This window comes from Eulemur rufifrons, chromosome 1, assembly GCF_041146395.1.
Source record: "Eulemur rufifrons isolate Redbay chromosome 1, OSU_ERuf_1, whole genome shotgun sequence".
Lineage (NCBI taxonomy): Eukaryota > Metazoa > Chordata > Mammalia > Primates > Lemuridae > Eulemur > Eulemur rufifrons.
Window position 1 is genome coordinate 67,069,008 of NC_090983.1, and position 13,073 is coordinate 67,082,080.

The window sequence follows — 13,073 nt, forward strand, 5'->3', positions numbered from 1 at the left end:
GCTATTGTAAGGCATTTGTACTTAACATGGCAAGCAATGGGGGCAGGGCAAAAGCTGAGTTTTTAAGTGAGAGGGAGTGTGTGTGTGTGTGGGGGGGATTTGGGCAAATAGAGAATCCTTTAGAAATTCATTTTTTACTTAACACTTATTATAAACCATATAATGTCCTCTGAGATTGATGATAATATCTCAGTTATTCTTTTCTGACCACGTTTAGAAGCTTGTCGTCAGAATATTAACCTGGTGGTAGTGGGAATGACAGATGGAGGTGAGGGAAAGAGGATGAGAGATTGGAGGCGGGAGGCCAGGTAGACGACTATTACAATGGTCCAGATGAACAATCTGAGAGCCTAAACTTCAGTTATGGTGTAGAGCTCACTGAGTGTGGTGCTCTTCCCACATTTCCCTGAGTAGCCCGGCTCCTGAAGTGCATCTCCTGTCTGGCTGCAAGTTCCCGGGGGTGAGTAAGCTAATTATCGAATAAAGGTTTAACGTCATTGCTCTCCTCATCTAAAAAGTCAGTAGAATCTGCACAGCTGTCCAATGATCCTTTCTCGGATTCAACACAAAGGAATTATAAGAGATCGTAGTATGTCTGCATTTATTTTACTCACTGAGAGCAAGTGAGTTTACCTACTTACTCTGAGACAGTTTACTCAGCTAAATTTTCAGAGGCATCTTGGGAAATTTTGTATTTGTTCATAACAACATCACTATCACTTTCTTACAGAAGCAGAGATTCACAGCAGACTTGATTTTTCTTTTTATTTTCATTAAGGAAAAATGTGTTTAATTATTTTCTTGCCTTTCTCCTCTGAAAAACAACATGTTGCCTTAACTCCTCACGACATTCAAAATAGTCTGGGAGGGAGGATGCTGACGGCGATATTACTGTCATACAGCTCTGCTTCCCCGGGAGGATTATAAGATGCTTTCAAACTACCAAAGAATATGTATGCATATATAATTCAAACTTTTCTTTCTGTGGTTTTATAAATAGCCCCCAAAATTCCATTTCTATCTGTTTAACACTTATGGAGTTTCTGTGAATAGAGAAGCCATTCTTTCTATTTAAAAATGCATCAAGAAAAAACCCCATTGTAAGTAAAACAGAATTACAATTGCCTAGCTAAAAACTCCAGAGAGCCCAGTCCACTGGGGACACTCCTTTATGCATTTAGGGTGATATACTCTTAAAATACTGCCAAGAGAGTGAAATGATTTTATTTTATGGGGATTTCCCCCTTTCTTACCTGTACAATTGCTCTGCAACAGTTTAAAACACAATTCATTCTCTGTGTGTATGGGCTCTTGTGAGAGAAAAATCTATAGGTGAAGATCTACAGAGTCACCCTGTTGTTTCATACTCTCACAGGGTCAGTTTCTACCACGTCAATGCACTGGGGTGTTTATAGTGGCTGTAGACAGGTGCTCACACACTAATCTCAGTGATAAGAAGGGTGAAGCCAAGTTACTCACCTGGGTGTATGCTATTAAACGGAGTGGATACTGCATTGTTTGCAGTGACCTGCTACCACAAGCCATTCCAAAGGATGCCAATGACTGATGCTTTCACCAGGACAACAGGAAGGAAAAGGACTGAAATCATGTGTGATCTGGACTCCATGTCTGTGGACCAGTCTTGGAAGCAGGCACATCTCAGAATCCACCCTGCCACCTACTGAGTAAACCAATGAAATGTTGAATACAAAACACATGGACAACAAGAATGGAATATAGATCATAGAATTTACACCGTGGGATTGGATCACTGGAGAAGCAATGAGAAGCAGTGAGGACTCACTCCCTAATTGTGAAGCTGTCCATCACTGCTATGAACTGTCCCCTTGAACCTTCATTCAAACCATTTCCTACTGAAGATTGAATTTTAGGAGACTTGTTAGAAAAATATCAGGATGCTGGGGGGTTTGTGATTTTCTTGTAGCCTTTATAATAAATGGTTACAAATTTTAGTCAAACCTAGACCGTTGGAAAGTTGAAAGAGAAGACAATACAATCTTGTTAAGGGAGGCCTTTTTGGCCAATGGGAAGCAATCTGAGATAGTTGAGATTCAAAAATATATATCCTGCAAAATGGTTGGAAGAGCTAAATTTTCTGGCCCTAGTCAGTCAACAAAAATGAAGGCAGAGATGCAGGAAACTCAGTCATTAGTTTCCTGTTACTGCTATAATGAGTCACCACAAATTTAGTGGCTTTAAAAAGCATAAATTTATTCTCATTCAGTCCTGGAGGTTAGAAGTCTAAACCAAGGTGTCAGCAGGGCTGGGTTCCATTTGGAGGCTTCAGAGGAGAACCTGTTTCCCTGCCTTCTTCACCTTCTAGAGGGGGCCCGAGTTCATGGGCTCAGGACTCCTTCCCTGGATCACTACAATGTCTGGCTTCCCCATCACGTATCCAACAACTCTCTTTGACCTTCTTGCTTCCCTCTTATCAGAGCCCTTGTGATCATCACATTGGATCTGACCTGATGTTCCAGGATACTCTCCCCATCTCAAGATCCTTAGTTTAGTCACATCTGCAAGGTGCCTTTCACTATGTAAGGTAACAATTCACAGGTTCTGGGAATTAGAATGTGGACATCTTTGAGAGGTGATCATCGTTTAGCCTACCATACTCAGCTAGAGGTATTAGGGGACCCAGAAAAATACTGGACCCTAAGGTCCACCCAACTACCTCCTAATATGCACCTTCTGTGTGATCAAAAGAGGGAAGTTCCCTATAACATTGTTTAAATCTTTGGATCCAAATAAGTACAAAGCCAAGTCTGGATTTACCAGTTAAATGATCTGTTATTATAAATTTTAAGATTCTCTGAATTGAATTTCTGTAATCTGCAGCTCAAACAGGCCTGATTTGTACACTTTCCTAAGGTCACAAAGGAGTAGGCTGAGTCCCTTGTCTTGACCATGTCCTACCTGGGTCACTGAATAAAAGGTGCATTTGTCCTCTATTTGAAGGGGCTTCTTAATTGTTGGTTAACTGTCTTCCCCGCACCCTCGCTTCTGCCCATCTTGGCCTCAGGGACCTACATGTGGCTCCTTTGTTCAGGGCCACACTCTCCTCTAATCTTCACCAATTACCCAGCCTGTTTCTTCCAGTACTTTTCTTTAAAATAGTGTAGTGACTTGCTGGGAGGCCAGCTTCCGTATTCTAGAACCACAAAGAGATATACCTTCCATGGGGTATAAGGAAGCCTTTGTCTTTAGAGAGGCAATAGACAATCCTGTCCTCTGCCTCTAAGGTTGGAAAGCCTGCTTCTTACAAGATGCAGTTGAATTTTCAAACTCTGTTACATTGAATTCTTAAACTCATGAGCTACTGATAGACTTCACTTTAGCATCTTATATCACCGGAAGGGCAGCTGTTGTTCTTAGTTTCTGCATTCTCCCATCTGATTCCATTCAATATTTTCTCATCAGTGGGCTCACCAGTTGAATTTCCGGGGAGGGCCCCTCCTAACCCTGTGCTCAGTAGCTGCCGTGTACCTCTGGGGAAGGCCTTGATGCTGCCTCAGGCCCTCTGCTGGCCCCTCGGGGCTACAACTATCTTTGCTGCCCAGGGGATTAATTCTGGATCCCAGTGGGATCTCTGGCTCGGGGAAACATCTGCACACAGGCCAGGAATGCCACTTGGCTTCACCTATACTGCCAACTCTGATTAATAGGCTTACTAGCTGTGTGACCTTGACCACGTTCCTTAATCTCACTGTGCTTATTTTTTCTAGTCTGTAAAATGGGGATAATAATAGCACCTACCTCACAGGGCTGTCAAGAAGATTAAATGTGTCATTATTTGTGAAGCGATTACAACAGTACCTGGTGTGTGAGAAGTGCTATATGAGTATTTGTTAAAGAAATTAAATACAAACAAACAAACAATTAGTGTGCTAGATACAGAAGAGCTGAGGATGACGAGGGAGGGAGTTTTGGGGATCTATTAGAGATGTCTTCTAAGGACACGGGAGAAGGGATATCAGAGTGCCATGTATTTGTTGTCCCTGATATAGACTCTAAGGGGCTCAGCCCTAGACACAATTTTAAAGGTGATACATTTATAATTACTCGCCAAACCCTATTTTTCTTCCTGGTAGAAAAGATCTGAAATGTATTATTCTCTTGGGGATAAAATTTATTCTCTCATCTGTGTGTGTGTGTGTGTGTGTGTGTGTGTATAAATATTTTTTTGAGTACTGCCTAGTTTAAGGCAGATGCTACACGCTGGGGACACAGTTAAGCAAGTTAAAAGGACCCCTGCCCAGATGAAGCTTAGATTCTAGTTGTTGAAACAGACATTACACAGGTAATTGTGCAATTACTTGTTTAATTCCAGCTGTGACGAGTACTCTGAAAGGCAAATATAATGTGTAACAGCGTCCCATCCTAATCCTATGGGCCAGGGAAAGTGTCATTAAAGAAATATTTTGGCTTAAAAACTGAGAACTTAGAGGAACTGGTCAGGCCAGGGGCTTGGCCTTGAGGAAGAGAAGAGCATTCCAAACAGAAGGAGCAGTGTGGGCAAAGGCTCTGGAACCATTTTGTACTATGTGGGATCCAAAGAAGAAAAAGAATTAATATTTTTATTTAAAAAGGAAGGGGTGGTCAGTAGCAGACATTTCATAAATTGCCCGTTTCCCCCAAGGGCAGGCGGCGTTGGTGCTGTCATTTTACCAGCATCACATAGCATCAGTGTGGAACACAGAGAGTAATTCTATCGGGAGAAGAGAAAATTTCATGGAGAAAATTATATTAGGGTTTTAAAGGATCAGCTGGGCTTCAGTAGGCATAAATGAGCTAGAGGATAAGAAGCTATAGACTAAATAAATTACAGTTGTAAAATTTTTGGTATTAGCCAGTCAGAATTTGTTTGTTTTTCTTAGGTCCCTCCACTTGCCTCCTGAAAGCACACCGTGAAATCTGCTGCCAGAACCATTTAGAGTAAAGTTGTCCTGTTTATAGGTTTTTGATAAGCTGTTTTTATTCTCTAATAAATAAGAAACGATGTCATTGTCCCCTACAAAATAACTGAGGTTTTACTCGAACAAAATCTGTTTGGAAATGTTAAGCTGGTTACACAGCACTAATATGCCTCAAGGTGGTCATTCTCTCTGGATTAAAGCTGTGGAACAATTGTGGCTCCTGTTACAAGGAAAATTACAATGGGCCATTATGAAAAGGGACAAAAATCTCTGTTCCCAGAGGGGGACTGACAAGCTGAAAGTCCCTCTCTACATGCCAACACAAAAGCCTGATTGCCTCAGATTCTTTGTTTATGTAAATCAAAAGGGTGCCTTTAATTCTGCAAGTGGGACTGCTAAGCAACAAAGGAGGTGGTGATTGGCTGGACTCTTGTTCATGGGCTACTGTCAAATCTGGCAAATCCTGTTGCTTTTGCTCTAAGCTCTGTCTGGACACCTTAGGAAAAGAATCTGGTTATTATGTACCAAAGTGAATAGCTTATACTCTTAGAGTAGGAGTTAGAACTATAGGAGTGAAGGCAACAGAGGGTATCTTATCAAGGATCTGCCCACTCAGTTTCCCCAAAGCTCCCTCCAGCTCGGACCCAACTCTTCATCATGACAGATGCTCCAGTGACATTTATTCGGGCTGAGTGCAATGGGGATAAACCACCTGAAAATGGTCAACAACCAATCACTAAAATCAATGAGGAACTGACTGATGGCAATGGCATCCCACCACACTACAGGGTAGCACCTAGTCTTGAAGATTTACCCACAGAAGGAAATCAGAAGGAAAGTGGAAAATTACAAGGGAACCTGAAGCGCAACTGGTCCAGGGATGAGAAGATTCTAAAAGGTAACATATTTTCCTTCTCCTTAATTTGCTTGTTTTCACTTATAAACTCACTCAGGATTTTTTTTTTAGATAAATTGTTATTTTAGGAATGAGCTGGACACCCAAACAAGGTATGTGGCTCTGTTTCTACTAGGGCTGCATAGCATAAGGGCTAAATCTCTGCCTCTGGTCAAATCCAGGCTTGTCTGTTTGATACATCTGTGACCCTACACAGCTTGCTTTGTCTCCTTAAGCCTAAGTTTTTTTTCTCCAGAAGAAGGCAGTATAATAGTACCTATGTTTGTACGATTGTCACAGTGATTGCTAAGTGTTGGCTAAATGTTAATTACTGTTATTTATTATTATGAACAGCCCCACTATTATTTGAATAAAAGAATTCAGAATTTAAAGATTTCCTCCTAAATATACCTGAAAAGGTCTGAATTTATGGTTCTATACTTTATATATTAAAGGAGAGATTATCAATCAATAAATTAAGTAATCATTAAGTAAATAAATGGAGTCAGTGAAGAATGAATCTGAAGAGTCAAAGAGTAATTTTTAGTGATCATATTTAAAATTAATGAAATCTACTTGGAATCTAAATTGATAATATGTTAGCCCTTGAACTATATATATTTCAAATGTTAAAATACTAATCTTGTATTTTTTCCCCAGAAAATCCAGAGGAGAACCTCTTTATTGTTCATAAGGCTGTCACAGATCTTTCTCTCCAAGAAACAAGAGCTGATGAAATGGCGTTCAGAGAAGGTAACAGAACTACAGTTTTGTACACAGAAATTGTCTGACTGAATACGGATGGCAGTTTTTGCATGGGATGTTGTATGTGGGTGGCATTAAAAAAGCAATCCAGGAAACTACTTCAAAATTTCAAAGCTGCTATAGGCAGATAAGAGAGTCTTGACTTATCTGTGGGTTCCACCTTATAAAGCATTCCAGACAGTTCAAGACTGAGACTGCATGGATTGGTATAGCTGATTGGCATACCAATGTGATATCTGTCTCTTAATAAGTTACTCCACTAAATCAACCTTTCTTTTTGATTTGGTGTTTCTAAATCTGTATGAGGCACCTTGTGAAATGTAAATGTTTCAAAACTAGGTTTATCCTAACAGTCTACAATTAACATACAGTTTAAAGCAATCTCCTAAATTGATTTACTTTATAGGGAAATTCTAGGCCTCTGATATAAGTACAAAATGGTTAACTATTTCTTGTCAAAGAAAGCTCTCAGGATGGTAAAGTTAATTTTAATTGTGTTCTTTAAGAAAATGAGAGAATAAAAGAACATTGAAGTGACTATATTAAATAATTTCAAACAAACTCAATAGACTAAGAGACACAAAATTCTTTAGACTTTTCTTCTACATTTAAGCAGTTTCCAAATAAAGTACAGGGTAAAATCTATTAATTAACCATGCATTCCCTCTTCTCTTGCAGCCATAAACATCCTATCTCAAAAGTGAAGTCTGCTTGCTAGACCTAACCAATTTAGTTTAGTTAGGACCTTAACAGGCAAAATACTGAAGATACTATTGGTGGAAATATTAGAACATCACATAAAATAGTAGATGCCAAGGAGGACATGGATGTGATTGGCAATTTCCTATATTTGCTCCCTTTGCCAGGATACCTCTAGGACTGTCTGCTGACCAATGTGTAGACACTTAAGGAAAATGTAGCAAGCAATTTCCATTGTCAAGATATTACATTATCAGAGATAATTTATAAGACTTAAGATCCCACAATATGAACTAAATAACCTCTTTGCCCCAATCTTTCTGCTTTCAATGTAACAAGCTCTTAGAGGCAGGGATCTCGTCTTTCTTAGAGAGCCCTTCAGATTTCTGATCAGGAGATCCACTGTAGACAATGGTTTTCTAGTATCTTTCATTTTGATCAAATGGGGAATGAAAGCAGTATATATTTTTAAACTAGATGGGCTCACTGGTTAATTTTTCCCTGAGTGAATCCTTTCATGTTTGATGGAGCATATGTTTTTCCTCTATTATAGACAGGCACAGCTTTTGGTGTCTTTTATTTTCACAATGGCAAATAACTATAAGATCTTCAAAGAGAATGCTCCTAGACTGAAAAATATAAAGATGCTAAAAATACTGAGGAAAAACTATAATTTAAATTCAAGGAGTCATTTCATGTATGACAATCCCCTGCCTGAGTCATAAATATAGACAAAAAGATCAGTTTCTTTTGTTCTTGTAGAAAACAAAACAAAGCTTAAGATTTCAAAGTATGCATTATAATGTGTATTTATGTATAATGTAAAGAACATTGGCCACTAGCAGTTGTATGTAACTAGTTAGGAGTGATAATCCATCTTGACTTTTATCTCTCCCTGTAAGTTTGCAATCTGATCCCTAGAGTGAAAAAACAAAACAAAACAAATAAAAAAATGAAAAGAGAACTAAATATCTTGGAAGATAATGGACTTGTGAACATCTTCCAGAGAGATCAGAACACTGTGGAGAGGAAAAACAAAGAGGAGAGAGGAACATTGCCTCTCACCTTATTTATAGACCCTTATGCTGTCAAAAGAAAATGGTGAACCCAGGTCTGCCAAGGACATAACCCAGACATTCTTTTTTCTTTTTTTTTTTCTTTTTGAGACAGAGTCTCACTCTTTTGCCCTGGCTAGAGTGCCGTGGCGTCAGCCTAGCTCACAGCAACCTCAAACTCCTGGGCTCAAGCAATCCTCCTGCCTCAGCCTCCCAAGTAGCTGGGACTACAGGCATGTACCACCATGCCCGGCTAATTTTTTCTGTATATATTTTTAGTTGTCCAGATTATTTCTTTCTATTTTTTTTAGTAAAGACGGGGTCTCGCTCTTGCTCAGGCTGGTCTTAAACTCCTGACCTCGAGCTATCTGCCTGCCTCAGCCTCCCAGAGGGCTAGGATTACAGGCGTGAGCCACCGCGCCCGGCGCAGACAACATTTCTCAGTCATGCATAGTACAGACTGAAACCTCCCACAGAAGCCCTTTAGGGGTGAAAGCTTAGCGAACAACCTCTTATCCCTTATGGTTAATTCTTAGCATGCTCAATAAATATTGTTGAAGTGTACACTTGTATGATCTAGCTGTTTGAAAAGTGATCGTTGCAGTGAATTAAGCCTTTTAAAAGTCACTACATGGTACCAAATAACTGGAGTCAATTAGTTGTCATTAGGAACAGGTCTAATCAACATTAGGAACATGTCGAATGTAAATAACAGGCTAACTGAGCATTATGTACGTACAACCACAACAGAATTTTTAAATCTTGGCTTTTTAGAAATCAATGGCAGATATTAGACCACATTGTGCATGCTTTGGTGGGCTTAGTTAGGCCAGCACATGAGTCCTGGCCATCTGTGGGCCCCTGTGCCTCCTGCTATACCTGGTTACTTTAGGGCAACCCTGAGAAACTTGGTGTCAAGTGTCGAGTTTGCTGCTCTGAGTGTGACCAGACATAGGCAGTCACTGTTTTTACTATTGGAAGAAAGCTTCCCCCCCACCCCCCGAGGTATTTTTCTAATTTTCCTTGAGGTGTGTGTGTGTGTGTGTGTGTGTGTGTGTGAAATAGTTTCAAACATTTCATTTTACATATTCACATATCTAGTTGTGACAGGATTTTAAAAAGTGTGTCTCAGGGAATAGCAGTCTCACTAAGTACAGTACTCCATAACAACAGAATTCCATAATCAAATCAGGTTGGGTTCTTGACTTTCCTGGAGATTTCCTGTATCATTAGCATTTTAAAGTCTTGGATAAATTCGGAAGAAGCTTATCTAACTGCATTTAATGCAGCATTTTCCAAACTAATTTGTGTAGTCCATTTGATTGTGCAAAATATATCAGGAACTCACAGAATTATACTCCATAAAACACATATTAGGAAGTGATTGTTAAGAAAAGTAATTTGGAGAATAACAGAATAACAGCTAGGTATGTTTGAACCTTTCTACATCTCAACCACCAATTGATTTCGCTACAGGGCATCAGTGGGAGAAGGTTCCTCTGAGCAGCAGCAACCAGGAAACAAGCAGACAGAAGCAAAGGATTGCGGAACAACCTCTAGAAGAGAGGGAAGAAGAAGACAGGAAGAACGAAGCTTACCAGGCAACTGAAATTGAATGGTTGGGATTTCGGAAACCCAGCCAAGTAGGCATGCTGCCCTCTAAACAGGAGGAGGAGCAAGAGCTTTGGGATAAAGAAATGAATAACGAAGATGATGATGATGATTGCCATGATGATGAAGATGAAGTTCGAGTGATAGAATTTAAGAAAAAACATGAAGAGGGCTCTCAATTTAAAGAAGAAGATGAGGCAAGCGAGGACTCCCCACTGAGCAGCGCCAGTTCCCAGCTGACACCTGATGAGCAGCCAACCTTGGGAAAGAAGAGCGATATCTCCAGGAATGCTTATTCACGGTACAACACGATATCCTACCGGAAAATCAGGAAGGGGAACACCAAGCAAAGAATTGATGAATTCGAGTCTATGATGCATTTATAAACTAACTGGAACTGAGAAATTCTCACTCCCACTAAAGCAGAAGCTAATTCTATTGTCCTGATATGCATATTTCTATGCCTTATTTGAGTGACCCCCCCTTGAAAGATGTGGAAGCTTACTCTCTTTTTTACTGTAGAATAAGGAGGATATAACCCTAGACAAAAATTTTGTCTTGTAACGTCAAATCAAAAAGCTTTAGATTCCTTCTTGGGCATTTGCTTTTAAAAATTTCGCTAATATTGCATTGTGTGACCTGGCATGATTTGGCTTTAAAAGTAGCATTGCTGGGAAAGGTAGTCATCACATGGAAGAGGTGAGAATGAAATGATTTCTATGTTTCTTGTGGTGTCTTTCTTCCTGTACACTGGGGTGATGGAGAGTCTGGAATTAAATCTACCTTACTTTTAAACATGATTTTACAGACTCTGGCAGTAAACTTTTCAAAATTCTTTACCTTTCCTATTATCATCAAAAAAGATTTTAAGTAGTTTTCTTTGGCATCTACAGAGTGAAAATTCTATAGGCCTTCTTCCTAGCTACGACCACTCACGGAATCTACTCTCCAGAGGGGGCTGAGCAATTGTCAGTCAGGAGAATTCTGTTTGCTAAACGTTGGCTTTATGCTTTCAAACTGAATTAAACCCATTGTGAGGTTGATACAGGGAGGGGCTAGAAGATTGGTGGGCAATAGACTAAAGAGTTTTATTGGATAGTTTTATTTCTGTGACTGAAAATAAAATCTTGTCTAGCACAGTAAAAGTCATTAAAAATAAAAATGACAGCTTTAGCACAATTTTAAGAAAATGCCCCTCTTTATTACCACACTTTCTCTTATTAACAGTATCTCAGAATAATTTTCTTTCCTTAGAAACCTGAGACAACGCTAGTCATAACTGTACTAGTTACTATGAAAATGGAAATAATTATCTTAGAATATTTTCAAAGTAGAGCGTGAGCATGTATTTTTAGTGAGAAAGCTCTGATAGTTGTTGGGAATATATAATTTACTGGACCTCAGCCCAAATCAAGATGCTTAAAATTGTACTTGTGGAGCTTCACTCAAACCAATGTGTCAAATAATGTATTGAATATTTATGAAAAGAGAGTCTATATTTATATTCTTAGATAGTTTGTTCCACAATTTTTCATTTCATGCTTCCGTATATATTACCCTGAACTTTCTGTCACCACAAAGATTTTTTTTTGGCCCTGCAAATAAAAAGACAATTCCTTATTGTCTGAATGTAATACAGTCTTCATTGTACTATTCAACCCTTTGTTTATTTCTTTTTCATTTTGTGAAAAATCCTGGGTTAGTCCTTCTTAGATTATTGCTTATTTATGTGTAACAAATCCCACACATTCTAATAACAACTTCTTTAATTCTTCCTGGTCATATATTTCCACAGTATCATATACTATTATTTAGTATTTACAAGATTCAGTTTTGAATTCAGAATTGAAGTGTTCCTTTTATGCTTTCAAAAAAAATACTTTACAGCCTGGCCATATAAAAGTTCTGTCACGCTTCATCTATAGAACCTACAGATTTCTTTTGTGACAATGTGAGTTTTCAGAATAAAGCGAGGGAAATCAGGTCTTTATTGGAAAAGTTAGGTAGAAGATTGAGGCACTAGGAAAGTTTCCTGTTTAATTTAGAGCCTGTGAATCTTCCCACCTGGACAACGCATTTTCTTTTCTGGATTACTGATGACCCCTGCAATTTTCTACTTAACTTCAAAGCCCAGTATTGTGTTATCTGTCATGTAACAGGACCATATTATTTACCTACCTTCCAAAGAGTCTGTACTTTGAGTTGCTCCAACAAAGGTGAGGAATTCCTGTAGAACTTGAGTGAGGTGAGTGGCCTGTGACTATGTAACATAGTAAAGCAACTGTCTCTTACAGGGCTCTAATATATATAGTAACCTTGTTCTTTTTAATTTTGTGCTCTCACCAGACAATTAACTATGAAAGATTTTGTCAACAGAGCTATTTTAGGGTATGTTAAATTGGTAAATGCTTCATGTTCACGGATGAGGCAATGCAGTTCCAAAAGAGCACTGAAACTATTCTTTGGCATTGGTGTCCATTGTCCTCTACTGCCATCTTTCACCAAGGCCACAGAGTTAAGTGACCTTAAGTAAAAGAATGTCGATGGTTAATCGTTTGGGTCTTTGTAACCTAGGCAAGACAAGGGTCTGATTCAGATTGCATGGGGGATATTTAACATATTTGAAACTTATATAGAACATGATTAAGAACAAAAACTGGCAACTACACACGAAGGTTTATCTGAATTTTTGTGATTCAACGTTCAGGAGTGGTGAGGACTCTGGTACCTGGTAGGAAGAAGAAATAATTTATTACACAAATGCCGATATTTGTTACATGACTTTTTGTTTTCTTTTGTTGCTGGACAGGAATTAATAATGGCTCTATTGCTCTGCCAATATAAAATTTACCTTTCATATAATGCTATATTTGAAAACACGGATTTTGCCAAATTTTTCTGTCTTTCTATCTGTCTATCTACAATTTAAATAAAGAACTGCTGTGTCTGCTTTTCTCTCAATAAAAGTTTGTGTCTTTATTTCTGGTTTCTAGAGTTCATTTTTTTTCAGCTGCCTTTTAAAATTTAGAAAGAACTCTTGTATGTCAGCAGCTACTAAGACCATCAATAACTGCCTCTTCAGAAATCAAGAGAACATCTTATTTTAATTCA

At 38.8% G+C, this 13,073-nt stretch overlaps 1 protein-coding gene across 2 annotated transcripts; it reads left to right on the forward strand.

The window, feature by feature from the left end:
• Positions 1-5,594: 5,594 nt before the first annotated feature.
• On the forward strand, positions 5,595-10,348 carry ERMN (ermin). Of its 2 annotated transcripts, none has more exons than XM_069472430.1 (3): positions 5,595-5,835; positions 6,493-6,585; positions 9,828-10,348. In XM_069472430.1, exons 1-3 carry the CDS (start codon positions 5,595-5,597, stop codon positions 10,346-10,348), a joined length of 855 nt encoding a protein of 284 aa, XP_069328531.1. The 2 variants fall into 2 exon arrangements, with proteins under 2 accessions (XP_069328531.1, XP_069328541.1); XM_069472440.1 differs by having other exon boundaries at positions 6,553-6,585.
• The last annotated feature ends 2,725 nt before the right edge of the window (positions 10,349-13,073 follow it).

Bases quoted from the DNA above. Each gene is read 5' to 3' on its own strand.
- ERMN (XM_069472430.1), top strand. From the start codon at position 5,595: ATGACAGATGCTCCAGTGACATTTATTCGGGCTGAGTGCAATGGGGAT. The intron at 5,836-6,492 runs GTAACATATTTT...TTTTTTCCCCAG, and splicing joins GGATGAGAAGATTCTAAAAG to AAAATCCAGAGGAGAACCTC. The intron at 6,586-9,827 runs GTAACAGAACTA...ATTTCGCTACAG, and splicing joins TGAAATGGCGTTCAGAGAAG to GGCATCAGTGGGAGAAGGTT.